Genomic DNA, 16,629 nt, shown 5'->3' on the forward strand with positions numbered 1-16,629 from the left:
TTTCCCTCTGGTGCTCGAACGAGCCTCGCGTTATTCGACTAATAATGTGTATTTGCAGTGCGAGGTTTGATGCGACCGGTGCACGGCGCGAAACCGTGGCCACTCCTCGGCACAGGGGTTGATTCCTCCGGACACGCGGACCTTTCCTGGCCGGGGGTGACTTCTCTTCGAACCTGACTACTCGATCAGAGTGCTCGTGTCAACGGGAAACCCAAAGTCGACGTGCTCAACGGTCTCGCGACACTCTCTCGAAGCAGTGCAGTGTGTTCGACTCGTGTGTCGATCCCTTTTTGACAGTCATTTGCATCGATCTTACATCTATTTTACGACGTTTATGTTCTCCTCGTGATCGTCCTACGCCACCCGATATCCGTCTTCTTTCTCTTCAAGGGCAACAGCGAAGCTTTATTCAAAACTTTCCCTTCTTGACACATTGAAGAATGGCGGGTAACGGCGTTCCTGTCTTATTGGTCACTGCGAACGTCGGCAGTATCTTCGAGGAGGTGAGTTTCCCGGACTTTTTCGCATTCTCCTTTCTCGCGTTCCTCTCCGCCGTTCCACCGACCCTGAACGATCGATCGATCGTGCCCCGCGATTTACCTTCAAACGCGGCACGGCCTGTTTCTCTCCTTCCTTCATCGTCTTTTCTTTCTTTTTCCAGTCTTTTTTCGCCTGTTCAAAGTTAGTTGCTTCGCGCGTTTTTCGTACGATGCTACGATAATAGATGATAATACACTGCTAATTCCTATTCGCTATTTACAATTACTTTTCCTTCATTCATCAGTTTTCTCCCTTGTTTTTCTCGCTTTTTAAAACTTCACGATCTTGTCCGCAATCCCGCACGTATTAATTGTAATGCTAAAGCGCGCAGAATCGCGTTGATATTATCAACGACTTTCCATAATAGTAGATTCTTGTTAGTTGCGTGAATTTAGATCGAACCGAATTACGCTTTTCCATTAAGCGATAATAAGAACGATGACATTAGCCCTACATGGGTTTTTGCTTAAGATTTAAAGTTGATTTTCTGCGCGTATATACAAGCGATATATGAATGAAGATATGTTTTTAAATTTCTTTCGATCTTTTTTATTGATAAATGATAAGCATCTCTTTATTTGATTGAAATTTTGATCGAGATTACGAAAGTGTGTCCTTTTTACAGCCTAGCATGATGTTGAAAATTTGGACGGAAGAATTTTTATCTGTAAGTATTACAGATAACATGCGTTGTCATTGCGTAAATATAACGGGTATTTACATTCACGGAGAATGCTTTTCAGACTATACTGAGGCTGGATCCAAAATTTATTGCACTGCACTGCCAAGAAGTAGGTGGAAAAAATTATGAGCACAGCACCAGGCAGGTGGAAGACTTTGTTAGGTAATTTGTTATCTCTTTTTGTATTTTTAGAGCTTTGTCTACTGCACAGTCAGCAATGATTACATATATTGTATTAAGGATGTTAAAGATATTCCAGAAAATCTTGTTAAAGTAAAGCTTCTTGGAAGGCTTCCATTGACTGATCTCTTTAATCAGATTAATGAGATAACAGTTGCTAGTCTATGCGATAATATTTGTTTAAATATTATTGCTTGGCTTATATATGAAATATTTATGGAGTATGATGTATGGAGTAAAATGTAGTAGGAGGTATGCCTTTTAAAAATTATACCAAGACTGATAGGTTTTCCTGATCACGATATTAAATGATTTAACGCATAAGTGGCAGAAAGGGATAAAAATAGATGATCACGCGTTACTCTATGGTTGAGTGAGCTACTTCAAAAGATGAATTTATCGAATGATATTCATAGGGGAACAATGTAAAAAAAGTGTTTGAAAATATAACAGATCTTTAAGCTACTATGAAAAGTTCAGGATGGATAGATCTCTGCGTTTCTTATAAAGCTTAATTTAGTTTAATATAGCTATTTGTTGCAGGTTACTAATGTCATCGGAGGAATTAAGGCTATTTGACAAAATTAGGGTATTCTTGGATGAAGATTATTCATCTGCTGAACATTTTACGGTAGGTAAAATACAAAAAATATGTATTTATAAAATATATATTATTGTATATGGTTCTTAGTAGTAATTATACATAATTATGTTAATATTAAAATTTTTCAGGCCCTTGGAAATTTGTACTTTGTGCATGAATCTTTGAAAGAAGTTTTATTATGGGACTTCCAAGGTACAATGATCGATAGATTAATATTACAGTGCCTGAGCAAATTAAAGTAACTCAAGTTATTATTATAATTTTAGAATGTACTTTTATACCAGTGGATGGAAAGGAGATTCATTCTGGTAATATAGAAGCAGTCACGACCAAAGAAAAAGCAAAGTTCCCTCAGGAATTCTTTCCAGAATGTAAATGGTCCAGAAAAGGATTTCTGAGAACACGATGGAGTATTAGTGGAACAGTTTTTGATCTCATAAACATACATTTATTTCACGATGCCAGTAATTTCATTGCTATGGAAACAGTAAGTGATTTTACCTTGTATTATGAGATAACTTTATGATTTACCTATTCTGATAATATATTTTCAGTTTCCATCCGTATACAGTAAGACGCGTAGAAGAGCGCTCGAGCATACATTAGATAGGTTTCATAATGATAAATATTCAAATGTACCATACTTTTTATTTGGAGACTTTAATTTTAGAACGGACACAGCCGGTGTAATCAAAGTAAGTACGAGAAAATTCGACAATGATGTTATTCTTGTAGAAGTACGAAGGAATAAAAATAATCTGTACTCTTACTTTTACACAGAAACTTACAGAAGATACTCAAGAAAGAAGGTTATCAAACAAAGGAAGTATTTCGAAGCTGCAGTTTCATAATAAAGACGATGATCTCATATTAACATTAGGGAAAAAAGAATTTTCTTATTACGAGCATCAGAATGTTTTTGTGCAAAATGGTGGACAATGGGTAAGTAATTCGTTGTTCGAACTTTACGTTGTATAACGTTACTTATAATATTGCATTGACGATTAGGAAGACCATAATGAAATTACCAATATTTATGTAGCTACGTGAATATGACAAAGAGCTGGAAGACTTTGATGGAAGATTATTTGAATTTCCGATTAAATTTGTACCCAGTTACCCATTTGAGGAAGATATCAATGAAGGATCAAATTATATGCAAACAAGAGTACCGGCTTGGTGTGATCGTGTTCTGCTGAGTCCTACCGCTAAAATGCTAGTCCAAGATGTACGAAATACCATTTATATTTTTTCTAAACGCATATCTTTTAGACAAATAGTCTTTTATGCAACGCGATTACTATCATTTTTCAGATATCATCGCCGGATGCCATGGAATATGGAATAATAGGGCCAACAACTTGTATGGGCGATCATAAGGTGAGAGAGTCTTTTTTTTCTAATGTAAGAAGAAAGGTACTAGTTCTTTTAATTACTATGCTGGGTGAATATATTTACACACTTCCTAGTTATTATTCTGATGATTCATTCTTTTAATTATGGTGCAGCCTGTTTTTCTGGAGTTTCGAATGAATCTCTAAGCACTAAGGTACCTATCTATCAACTGTCTGCCTGTTTTTATCTTGGTTTTTCCATATATCCTCTACTTCTACTGATATTTCATTCCTCTATTTATGACTACATAGAGGCTTGTCAGTGTAGTTCGTTTCAGTATAGTAACACTTTTGAAAATCACTTATTTAACGATTCCCAATTTCATAATTGTATATAGCATTTTGAACACGTTACCATCAGAAAGAGTTAAGTATATTTTGTGTGGTCATCGCAGGTATGCGTTCTATCGCTATAATGCCCTGATACTATGAAATTTCGTTCGAAAGATGATGCATAAGATTGAAAAGAGTTTAATACCCATTTTTGTAGCCAACGTGAAATACTTTTCACTGAACTTTACCAAACATTTAGCACCATGTTTCTATAGTATCGTATCAAAAGTATTTCGTTACCATATCGTTTCCCTGAATTACATTAATGTTAGTTAGACTTTTTATAGAGTCCTACCATACGAAGAATATCCCTCTCCATTTCTTCATAGAGATGCACGATATTACATAAGGATCGTCCATTTTTTCCCGTTTGCAGCCAGTCTACTTGAGGGCTAATCTCATCGTGGACGAAGGTATGATAAACTGCTGCAGCTTGTCGAGTGCACCTGAGTTTTGCTTTCGAGTGCCAAGCAATTATGTGGAATTGTTATCCATGTTGCCTGATTACAGTAGATGCGCTAGTGGACAGGTTAATTACACGGACCGTTCGACTAATCTGTTGCACGCAGCACCCATTAAGCATGATCCTTACACCCCAGATAGCATGGACAGTCCGAGTCCAAATGCTATAATATCAGCCACGGGTGAACTCCCGGATGTAGACATAGATAACATGAACAACGTGTCCATGGTACAGTTTGTACAGACGTCGAACTTTGCCAGACGTTTAGACACTGCTGTGTCGCCAGCTCTCTTAAAATCCAAGTTAGAACTGATCGTTCGGAACAAAAAACAAGAGGCGATGGACGCGGATCAAGATACAACTGATATCAAAAGAAGCCCTAGCGACTGCTGCTTACATTCGTGGTCCAATGCTGAGGAGTGTAAAAACGTATGGTCTGTAAGGACAAACAGATGTAACAGCGACCTGTCCTGGCAGAGATCGCATCTTTTAACTGAAGCATGGGTTCAGAGCAAAGGACAACAAGGATATCATTCGTTTGGAGATTTCATCAAACGATCGTCCTTGGATTCAACTCCGCCGAACGGTGTTGAGGGTTTGCCTTCCGATTTGATTATACCAAGGATATCAATAATAAATGCTAGTAACTTCGAATCAAACGAGAGTTCCGTGTACTTACACGACGACAAGTATAGTGATTATTCGGATAAGAAACTAAGCACTTACTCGGACGACCGAACAAAGAGCTTGAGCGGCGAGGCGTTCAGTTCAGGAAAGTCGGATGAACTTTGCGATAAAACAGACGATGAGAGCAACAGACTGAGCTTAAATACGAAGAAAATAGGAATGAACGAGAGCGTTTATTTGCAAAATATAAGTGAGCTAATAACGAAACCAGATAAGAATTCTTGTGCAATGGTGGTTAGTACAAATCTCTTTAATACTGACGGTAAGATGAATAAAATGAGCGAGGAACGAATGCTTGAAAATAGAGAGAAATGCTTAAATCAAATTATAAATACATTACAGAGCACGGAGGATAATAATAGTAAAAATCAATGTGCACTCACGAATGATGTACTAGTTGATAAGACAAGTATTAAAAGTAGAAGTATAATTTCAGAGACGACTTTAGCAGATGAACGAACTTCTGAAGTATTACAAGTTATTGCAGAAACAGAACAAAGGACAGTTCACCATAGGAGTGAAACAGAAGACAAATTGCAGAATATAGAGGCAGAGAACATAAAATCAAAACAGAACAAGTGTAACAAGACAAATGTATGTACAAATGTAGAAGATTTTGATGCAAGTAGCAAGCAAACAGAAATATCAAGATGTAGCAAGTGTGAAATGATAATTTCACAACAAATTACAAGAAGTGATTTTGTACAAAATCAAAGTAGCAATGATAATACAGAGGACATTAAACTCAAACTCAAAGCATGTAACTCTGATATAGAAAATTATAAGGACAACATCATTGGAAAGGAAAGTAAGTGTCAAAAGTGTTGCTGCGTTATATTGTGAAAACGCCAAATCTTCACACATGTTCCTTATTTAGCCTTCGTATATTGTAGTCATGATTCTCGGTTTCCTCGGAATAAGAAACTATCGCAAGAACGAAGTCGAAGAAATCAATTATTAAGATTTATTTCATAAGAGATAAGAAATACGAAGCAAGGAAAAAAACTATATTTTTGAACACTTAAAATATGTTGCTGACGCTCTATCAGATAGCATCGATTTTCTATTGTACATGCATGTTGCAAGACGTTTTCATGTTCAAAGTGTCTTCTGCATGAGCATGATACTCTAATATCGTATCACGCCAACAACTATCTTTTTAGCGTATATTCAAACGATATAGTTACGTACTATAAATTTTCATATTCTAGATGCGCAGTTGAATAAGCAGTATATCATTGTTACGTAGTGATATGTTACGTTATATGATGTAGAGTTTTAATGAGTCGGAATATCCACAGATGACTGTGTCCACGTACGATCTGTTAAGCAGTGTTACCAGTATATGTAATAGATACGTAAAAATCCCTAACTATTACGTTGTCCCATTTCGTTATTAATTTATTAAATAAGTTTTCCAGTCAAGTATGTATCGGGCGTCACTCGAGAAAATTATTATTTTGTAATTTTTCGTAATCTTTTGTTACAATATTTTTTTGTTACAATGACTTAATTTTCGACCGTCTCGATTTTATCTCTTTGTTCACGTTTACGTTCTATTGCTATCGCAAGAATTCCATTCACAGCATTTTCAGCGTACAAGAACACGTGTGCTTCTATGTGCATCGTAACCCTTGCCAAATTTACTGTGTCCTATATTATAGAATATTAGAAACGTACGTGTAGACGCGACACGCACGTAGTCCATTATTTGGACTCGACTGCCAAAGTTAGTTTCGTTTTAGTTAATAGAAAGGAAGATATTAACTTATACGGTAAAATTGTTAGTCATATGTTTTTACGTTGTACGTGATCATTTAATGCTATCTTTCCTAATTTCCTATATACAAGTTTCGTTACAAGTTACAAGTAGTTTTCTTTGTGGCAATATCTACAAGTACAATCTTGTAAAAAATTGACAATGAGGTTCTTAACGTTTCCATGGAAAGTTCAAGTCAATTCAAGTCGATACTGTTTAACCGTAAAATAATTTGCATACAAATAAAGGTATCTGTTCCGTGTCTTGCCGAAAAAGAAATTGTACATAATACGAGAAACAGTATTGCGATACTAATGGCCGTTTACTCTTTTCTTCTACAAGAATTCAAAACGTTACGTTCATAGGTACTTATTAAAAGATAATTTATAACGTTTATTTTGCAAAACGAATTCCAGACCACATTTTGAATCTGATCGTAATAAATATCGCAGATTTGAACAATCGATTTATCACGCATTTGTTTCCAGTCCCATTGTGCTTACGACTTATAAAACGTTTTATTAGTAATTATTATTTTCTCCTCGCTTGTAAATATAAATTTATTTTTAGTACAACCAACAGTTTCTTTTTTTATTTATATCCTTTGATTTACATGATTACGTGTTATTGTTATTTGCACGTTGCACCGTAATGCACCCTTAATACCTTATTTTATATGGTAGAGCAGATCGAAGTAAAATCAAGAAGAAACTTTTAAAATTTCTAATCTGAAACAGTAATTGCTTAACAATGGAAAGAACGGTAACAGAAATTAACCTGTTTGAATTATTATGACCTCCCGCCATTTGCTTTTGCCGGAGCTAACTTCACGAGGCTCCGTAAGTTTGAAGTTTTCTTTTTAAATAAACCGTTAAACTCAAACAAAAAGTTTTGAACTAATACTTGAATTTTTTGCCACGAAAGAGATATATGCAACTAATATTTTATAGCAAGTAGAAATATGTATAAGAGATATACGTACACATGTACTACCTTCATCTGCTCTGCTAAGATTCCGAAACAGTTGGTCAATGATTGCTTCTTGGCTGCAGACATGATGAACGAGACGTCCGAATCGGGTACGATGTCCAGCTTGAGCAGTCGTGAAATATTCAACAATAATAACGACAACCACAGCAACAACAATAACAACGGCGCGACTACCATCACGAGATATATTCACATTAAACACGCAGACTCGTCGGTTAAGATTTTTCGAGAAACGACCGTCTGATATTGAATTTATTATTCGTATGCGGTTACCACTTACAGCTAACTATTTCACGTTATGTGAAATAACGTTTCACAAGCTTATAGTTGCGAGATATTTTAACGGTATTACCGGCAAACTAATCTTTACGCAGATTTCGCCGCGAAGCTTTTGAAATGTCCCGATAATCGAATATGTTCGATTTTATTCGATTATCGACTTTCAGATTGTTCGTCGCGTTCAATGATCATTCAATCGATAATCGTAGATCGCCCATGCACTCGCGTATGGATGAAGTTGCGCGATTCGTTAAATTGAATTAAAGCAAAATACTCCAATTACGAACCGTTTTGCTGACGACGGACGTGTGACGATTGCCGCTAACACTGGTGCGTGCTCTCGGTGTGAACTGCTGTTTGCCCGCATATACGAAACGCTTTGGGTATGTTTACACGAAACTTGATACGTTATTAGTAATTTCGAAGTTATTAATGTATTCACTGCGGATTTGATTCTCATTATATTACATATGTGTTTAATAGATACCAATTATTACGAAAAATTTTCTCATAATTTCGGTATTTTTAGTTCATCTGCCACATTCAAGTCGATACGATACATAATCTAAAAGTATGTGCCGACTCGAATGTGCATCGTGTGCAATGAACGTGTTAAATTCGAAATGCTTCCTGTTGAAACTATACAATAGAGATGTTAGAAGAGAAAAAAAGACGAGATCTTTTTGAGAATTGTTAATGTGACGAAATCGTTGGTACAATCGCGTGTATGACGATTATTGTATTTTATTCGTTAAGTGTCTTGGTGTTCCTACGCTACGTTCTTTCAAACAGTTCTTCCCAAGACTGCGAGTCTTGCAAATGATTTGTATAATTAGACGAGCAGAGATTCACGATAAAGAAAACGTTTCCATGAGAGATCGTTTGATGTGATATTACCGTGGTACCTCACTTTTGTTGGTTTCCATTGTTAGAGATCGCGAAAGCTGAAAGAAGAGTATTGCGCTACGATTGCTGCCAATATCAATTCGATTTCACTTTTTACAATGTGATTCAATTATAATTGATACGCGTTGTTTCGTTGAATTACGTTGTAAAGAGTTAGTGAGAATCATTTGCAAAAGAATAATTACGTACAAAAATGAAAAATACCTATTCCCATTTGAAATTTTGTACATAATAATTCCATTGCAATTCTATAATGTGCACGGCATTTTCTACTCATACATTGGCATCGAGTTCCACTCAGAAAAATTCCTCTTGTCGAAATATGTATCGCCGTTTTTCTCTTCTTTTTTTTTTTATATTATTTTATCGCTACAGTGTTGAATAGCAATAAGTGCATTATTTTCGACGCTCAAACAAACTATTACTAATCTCTGATGGAATTTACTTGAAGCACTCGATTCACGATAGTATCTTAATCCGATCCAATTGGACTAAATTTGCGGGTACATTCCATTAGCGTAACCACTAGCTAGGGAACTCAAAGCTTCTGGAAAACTGTTGGCAGGTACTCGAACGTCGTTAATATAGGAAATACAAAGTTTAGACGTGGTAGATCGTATGTATTTGCACGCAAAACATATCTATATTCCTCTATCGACATGCGTACGATAAATGTACAGTCGTTATAATCCCATCGCGGATGTTTGTCACTACTTAAAAATTCTTCAAATCCTTCCACTGCCTCCTGGTTACGTCATTGAATTCACATTTGTTGATGTTATATGGAAATATGTATAAGGATGTACCAACATCATAGTGTCTATAAAGTATAATGGATTATGTTTATTCGTTTCGTTTGTGATTTCCATTGTACTCTAAATACGATAACGCGAAAGCGATGATTCGAATGACTTAAACGCAATGCTATATTGTTATACCACACCCCCTTGCGATGAAAACTCGCCAAAACCGCATTTCTCGTTTCACACTATCAAAAACGATCATTGTCCATGTTTGTCCTCTCTGCAGAAAAGTGAAGAATATTTTAACATTTTACTTTAACTTTGGCTCAATAGCAATTTTTTCAAGCAAAATATTCCTTATATTACACAATCTAAATTATGAAATTATAGAAAAACAATTTTCAATCGACAATAAGTCGAGATATAAATCATTTTTTATAATGTCGATTCCTCCATGTTGCGAGTGTTGTTTCTGACTACTAAAATGCATTATTATACACGTAGTATTATTGCAAAAGATTGATAAATTGAACAAGGATCGTTTGTGTCATGAGGCCCTTGATTATTGCCTTCGCCTTTGGTGCAAGCGAAGGTTAGTTATTTTATATGAAGGTTTACTATATCTCGAAGAAGTCGAGACGTTTACCTACGACTGCTTTTAAATCCGTTCCATCTTACATACAATTTCGCATGTATAGCGATAGTGATAAAAGTAAGCACGAACAGCCATTGCAAGAATCATAGAAGCTAATTGGTACCTTGAATAAGTCCTCGCGCTCATTTAACGAAAAGCTATGACATGCACTCAATTACTGTTGTAACCCTCCAATTCCCATCGCTCAGGTTACGATGCAAAACATGCTAGATTTTACTAATTTTTATCTCTATTGGTGGATGAAATAACAGTTTTCAAGAAGTTGCTATTTTTTATTAAAAGTTACTAATTTCTTACCATATTTCATTATTAGGCTATTGATGTTCATTCAAATTCATATTTTCATGAAAATAATCAAAAGGATGGAACGTAGATAGAAAATTGTTATGAATCAACACACTGAAATAGATGCTAAACTGCTCACTAGAATTTTTACAGACCATCTGAATATGCAAATTACTAATTTGCTTATAGTATAGAATAAATAGAAGATGACACTTGTTGATGCTTATGGGAATTAGATGGTTATGCTACATTTTCTTGATTGTTGTGGCGATTGGTATTTGAAATGTCTGTTTTCGAAGTGTATGTCAATGATAATCGTAAGCCATTCCTTGAGAATTAGACGTAAGATAATTAAAGGTAAAATGTACAATTCGTCGATTGGAAACTTAATGAGGTACCTGATCTGTTTTGACCAACGTATAAAGTACACTACAATTCTCGTATCTATTATGGAGGATTTCTGGGTATTTCCTAAGTTAATGAAATACTCGATACGATCTTAATTAAACAATATTGTATTCTACTCTGTGCAATATCTGGAAATGCATAAAACGTCGAATTGTACACTTTATCTGTAACGCAGTAATTTAACTGGATGTACGTATTAACATGTATGTAAGATTAAGGATTTGACGCTTTTATCAGACTGGTTTTAGGATCTTCCGCGCGGGCAAGTTTTTCGAGAAGATTTTTAAAAGAATTGTCACATACGTTTAATTACCTTGTCATCGATAAAAATCGATGATTTGTGCTTTTCTATATCTTCATAGTTTACAAGCTAGTTGTTTACAAGCTAGTAAAAAAAAAAAAAAAGGAAGAATTTGAGTAATCGAAATGGCAAAATTAATAAATAGGTAAAAAGTTAAAGTCAACAAATGATAATTAAGATTAGATTGAAATGCAAAGTACGCTATCGAAATTCTTGCTTGCTCTGATGTTTTATGAGATGTTCTAAGAGAAACATTATTTCTTCCGTCTTTCGACGGCAAGTGAACGTTGTACTTTTATAAATATGAATGTACTTATATTTTGTACTGACAGTACCTTGCAAAAATATAATATGTTAAATAATGAGATTACATGTGCATGTATGATGTACGTTACGAATAAATATATATAATAGGAATACTTCTGACTTGAAAAGTGACCAAAATCTATTGACGAAATTAAATGATGGTTATGTTGTTTTGTTGAGTCAAATGTATATTATATTGTCACATTTACTTCATGTATTAGTATAGAAAAAGAAAAATAAAATTATCGTTCTACAATATGTGCGTACACACGTATTTTCCTTTTTAAAATAATATGTATGTATGTCTTGCAAAGTACATTAAAGTAATCAATTCAGCTGATTCAGAATAGCATAAGATCTATCAAAGCAAAAAATATATTCTATATTTTTTTATATTTCAGAATTCATTCATATAAATTTATTTGTACCTCATTTCAACTCCGTAATGTATAATAATTATATATTTATTTAAATTAACGTAACAAAGCATTTAATTGTTTTTTTAAGGTTGGTACCTCAATTCATGTAACCTATAAACGATGTTAATGTGCATGTATTGGCTATAGTTGGCACGCCGCTGATTTTAATATCATAGTGTGAAGGAAGACAAAAATCGGGAAAAAGTACATATCCATAATTGTGGAAGTAATTTATCATTAGTATTCTTTAAAAAAGAAAAACCAATTTAAAAATGAGTAAGGCGCATCCTCCAGAGCTTAAAAAGTAGGTGTAATATATAAATCTCTAAGTAGTATATGTATAAAGGTTATAAACACTTCAATTTTCTTTCTTAATTTTTAAGATTATTTAAATTTTAATTCTTGTACATTGTAAATGTAACAAAGCGTAACAAGATTTTATTTTTATTTTTTAGATATATGGATAAAAGATTATCACGTGAGTATATAAGTATATCTTAAATATTATTGGTTATGCGGTTATGTTTATATGCAATATTTTGTTATTGGAGACATAATATCGTATATTATATTTATTGATGTTATTTCTTCAAAATATATTCTTTTCATTAGTAAAACTCAATGGAGGAAGGCATGTTATTGGAATTTTACGTGGCTTTGATCCGTTTATGAACATGGTTATAGATGAAAGTGTCGAAGAATGCAAAGATGGTACAAAGAACAATATTGGAATGGTGGTAAGTTAGTGAATTCTTTTTGTGGTGACAAATGAATTACTGCTGAATTAATGAATTCATCTTATCATTTTAGGTAATACGTGGAAATAGTGTAATAATGTTAGAGGCTTTAGACAGGATTTGAATTGAAATATTAAAAATATAAAAATGTAATATATATTCTTAAGGAAATAACTACATAACTTCTTATATCATACATAATATTAATATCATATTTATTCAGCCTTTGAAATATAATTCTTGACCAGTCAATTTGAAAAGACAATTATTTTGAATAAAAAGTTTTCATATTAAATAGTGATTTATTCTTTTAAAATTTTTTATATAAATACAATACAACAGACAATTTTTATGACATATTTTGCTCAGAATATATTTTATTTGATATACCATTTCAGTGATTTTTATGATTTCAAAAATAATCTGCTTAATATCCTTCATTAATAACACCATTTCTTTGCACAATTGTGAAACATTTAAATTCTATTTTCACTATTACATTGAATTCTGTACACCGAGTATTATGAATATTAAATGCACATATAATTTTCTTTATTACACTTTTGTTTAAGTAAAAATGTTTCATTTAACTACACAATTGTATTAAAATTGTATTTTTTATTGTCAGTTAAAGATAATAGAACGAATTAATTAAATTAATGTTGTTTATAATCAATATTTATTTTTCTGAATTAGCTGTCTTATTTATATAAGGAACATTAAAATTTTGAAGGCACATGATATTCATTTTTATTACCAAGGAACTATAACTTTGCAATATATTTCGTCTATTCTTCTGGTAACATTTACTAAAATCTCAACATAAATTGCGAAGCTCAAATTAGCTTCTATAACGATATAAAAATTTTAAATTCCTTCATATTGGTATTCCTATTCTAAATAGTAAGTTTATTCAATAGCAAGGAAATATTTACACGTTTAATTTTCTGTAAAAGTTACCATAGTTCTTGTTGAGAAATGGTAATAGTGAAAAATAATTTAATAAAAAAGAGTATAGATAAATATATATCATATATTAATTTTAGTCTATGTGAATGAACACTTTCAACTAAACAACTTATTTGAAAACAAAAGGAACACAACATAACTTATATGTATCTACGTATTAGAAATGGCATTAAACTGTTTTTCCATATAAAATACTCTTACATTCAATAACAAATTTTCTAGTTCTTAAATATACACATCGTTCTTTTCTGTTGAATTATTCTTTTGTACGTTTTAAGATATGTCTATCATATTTTCGTCCACGTGCATAATCATAGTTTTATTTCAGTGTATAACAAGTTATTATTGTGCTTAAAGATACATTAAATATGCAATTAAGGACGATACATTTTTAGATAATTTGAAAAGAAGTTATAGTGGAAAGATGGCCATATATCACAGTTTGAAAGATTACATTATTACATATATAACATTCGCCCACTTTTCTAATCGTTCTCAATTCAAAAATATTAAATTTGATTAGTAATATAATACATTTTTCCATAATATTCACTAAAATACTTAGAATTAATTCATAAATAAAATAAATATATTTTCATAAACAAAACCAAACATATAACAAGTAATTTTTCTTTTCCGTTTGTCTTATACAATTTAAGAATATTGCAATAATTTTTTCAGAAATTCAAATAAACAATTACATAAAACATATGTATGTTTGTACAATGTAACATAAAACGATATACTATTACGTTATAACGTATAACGTTATATACTATTACGTTATGACGTATAACATTATATAATATTACGTTATGTTGTATAACGTTATATACTATTACGTGATAACGCATAATGTTCTATAGTATAACCTTATAACGTATAACGTATAACGTATAACGTTATAGCATTACGTAACAACGTATAACGTTATATATTATTACGATATAACGTATAACGTTATATACAATCTAGTAGTAACGTACAACGTTATATACTATTGCGTAATAATGTATAACGTTATATAATATTACCCTACAACGTATAACGTTATATAGCATTACTTTATAACGTGTAACGTTAAATAGCATTACTTTATAACGTGTAACGTTATATAGTAATAACCTATAACGTATAACGTTAAATAGTATTACCTTATACTTTATAATGTTATATACTATTACGTTATAAAGTATAACGTTATATGCTATTACGTAATAACGTATAACGTTATATAGTATTACCTTATAACGTATGACGTTATATACTATCACGCAATAACGTATAACGTTAAATACTATTACGTAATGACGTCTAAGGTTATGTAGCGTTACGTAACAACGTATAACGTTATATACTATTACGTAATAACGTATAACGTTATATACTATTACGTAATAACGTATAACGGTACATACTATTACCTTATAACGTATAACGTTATATACTATTACGTACTGTCGTATAGCGTTATTTACTATTACGTACTAACGTATAACGTTATATACTATTACGTAATGACGTATAACATTATATACTATTACGTAATGACGTATAACGTTATATACTATTACGTAATGACGTATAACGTTATATACTATTACGTAATGAAGTATAACGTTATGTAGTATTAGCTAATGACGTATAACCTTATGTAGTATTCCCTTATAACGTACAACGTTATATACTATCACGTACTAACGTATAACGTTATATACTATTACGTACTAACGTATACCGTTATATACCATTACGTAATAACGTATAACGTTATATACTATTACGTAATAACGTATAACGGTACATACTATTACCTTATAACGTATAACGTTATATACTATTACGTACTGTCGTATAGCGTTATTTACTATTACGTACTAACGTATAACGTTATATACTATTACGTAATGACGTATAACATTATATACTATTACGTAATGACGTATAACGTTATATACTATTACGTAATGACGTATAACGTTATATACTATTACGTAATGAAGTATAACGTTATGTAGTATTAGCTAATGACGTATAACCTTATGTAGTATTCCCTTATAACGTATAACGTTATATACTATCACGTACTAACGTATAACGTTATATACTATTACGTAATAACGTATACCGTTATATACCATTACGTAATGACGTATAACGTTATATACTACTACGTAATGACGTATAACGTTATATCCTATTACGATATAACGTATAACGTTATATACTATTACGTACTGTCGTATAACGTTATATACTATTACGTAATAACGTATAACGTTATATATTATTACGTAATAAGGTATAACGTCATATACTATTACGTAATGACGAATAACGTTATATACTATTACGTAATGACGTATAACGTTATATCCTATTACGGAATAACGTATAACGTTATATAGTATTACCTTATAACGTAATAACGTATACCGTTATATACTATTACGTAATAATGTATAACGTTATATACTATTACGTAAAAACATATAACATTATATACTATTACGTAACGACGTATAATGTTATGTAGTATTACCTTATGACGTATAACGTTATGTAGTATTACCTTATGACGTATAACGTTATGTAGGATTACCTTATAACGTATAACGTTATATACTATTACGTACTAATGTATAACGTCATATACTATTACGTAATGACGTATAACGTTATGTAATATTACCTTATAACGTATAACGTTATATAGTATTACGTAATGACGTATAACGTTATATCCTATTACGTAATAACGTATACCGTTATATAGTATTACGTAATAACGTACAACGTCATATACTATTACGTAATGACGTATTACGTTATATACTATTACGTAATGACGTATAACGTCATATACTATTACGTAATGACGTATAACGTTATATCCTATTGCGTAATAACGTATAACGTTATGTACTATTACGTAATGACGTATAACGATATATCCTATTACGTAATAACGTGTAACGTTATATACTAT

General features: G+C 32.2%; 2 protein-coding genes across 2 annotated transcripts; both read left to right on the forward strand.

The window, feature by feature from the left end:
• Positions 1–5: 5 nt before the first annotated feature.
• On the forward strand, positions 6–11,773 carry LOC132912156 (uncharacterized). The gene is made up of 12 exons (XM_060969321.1): positions 6–503; positions 1,166–1,207; positions 1,284–1,384; positions 1,946–2,033; positions 2,135–2,198; positions 2,273–2,493; positions 2,561–2,701; positions 2,787–2,948; positions 3,049–3,234; positions 3,321–3,386; positions 4,110–5,691; positions 7,695–11,773. Exons 1-12 carry the CDS (start codon positions 441–443, stop codon positions 7,874–7,876), a joined length of 2,898 nt encoding a protein of 965 aa, XP_060825304.1. The 5' UTR covers positions 6–440; the 3' UTR covers positions 7,877–11,773.
• A 257-nt stretch (positions 11,774–12,030) lies between these two features.
• On the forward strand, positions 12,031–12,966 carry LOC132912155 (probable small nuclear ribonucleoprotein G). Its single transcript, XM_060969320.1, has 4 exons — positions 12,031–12,238; positions 12,390–12,412; positions 12,547–12,671; positions 12,745–12,966. Exons 1-4 carry the CDS (start codon positions 12,207–12,209, stop codon positions 12,793–12,795), a joined length of 231 nt encoding a protein of 76 aa, XP_060825303.1. The 5' UTR covers positions 12,031–12,206; the 3' UTR covers positions 12,796–12,966.
• Positions 12,967–16,629: the final 3,663 nt, after the last annotated feature.

Source organism: Bombus pascuorum, chromosome 11 (genome assembly GCF_905332965.1).
Source record: "Bombus pascuorum chromosome 11, iyBomPasc1.1, whole genome shotgun sequence".
NCBI classification, from domain to species: Eukaryota; Metazoa; Arthropoda; class Insecta; order Hymenoptera; family Apidae; genus Bombus; species Bombus pascuorum.

Bases quoted from the DNA above. Each gene is read 5' to 3' on its own strand.
- LOC132912155 (XM_060969320.1), top strand. From the start codon at position 12,207: ATGAGTAAGGCGCATCCTCCAGAGCTTAAAAA. The intron at 12,239-12,389 runs GTAGGTGTAATA...TTTATTTTTTAG, and splicing joins CATCCTCCAGAGCTTAAAAA to ATATATGGATAAAAGATTAT. The intron at 12,413-12,546 runs GTGAGTATATAA...TCTTTTCATTAG, and splicing joins TATGGATAAAAGATTATCAC to TAAAACTCAATGGAGGAAGG.
- LOC132912156 (XM_060969321.1), top strand. From the start codon at position 441: ATGGCGGGTAACGGCGTTCCTGTCTTATTGGTCACTGCGAACGTCGGC. The intron at 2,702-2,786 runs GTAAGTACGAGA...ACTTTTACACAG, and splicing joins ACACAGCCGGTGTAATCAAA to AAACTTACAGAAGATACTCA. The intron at 2,949-3,048 runs GTAAGTAATTCG...ATATTTATGTAG, and splicing joins TGCAAAATGGTGGACAATGG to CTACGTGAATATGACAAAGA.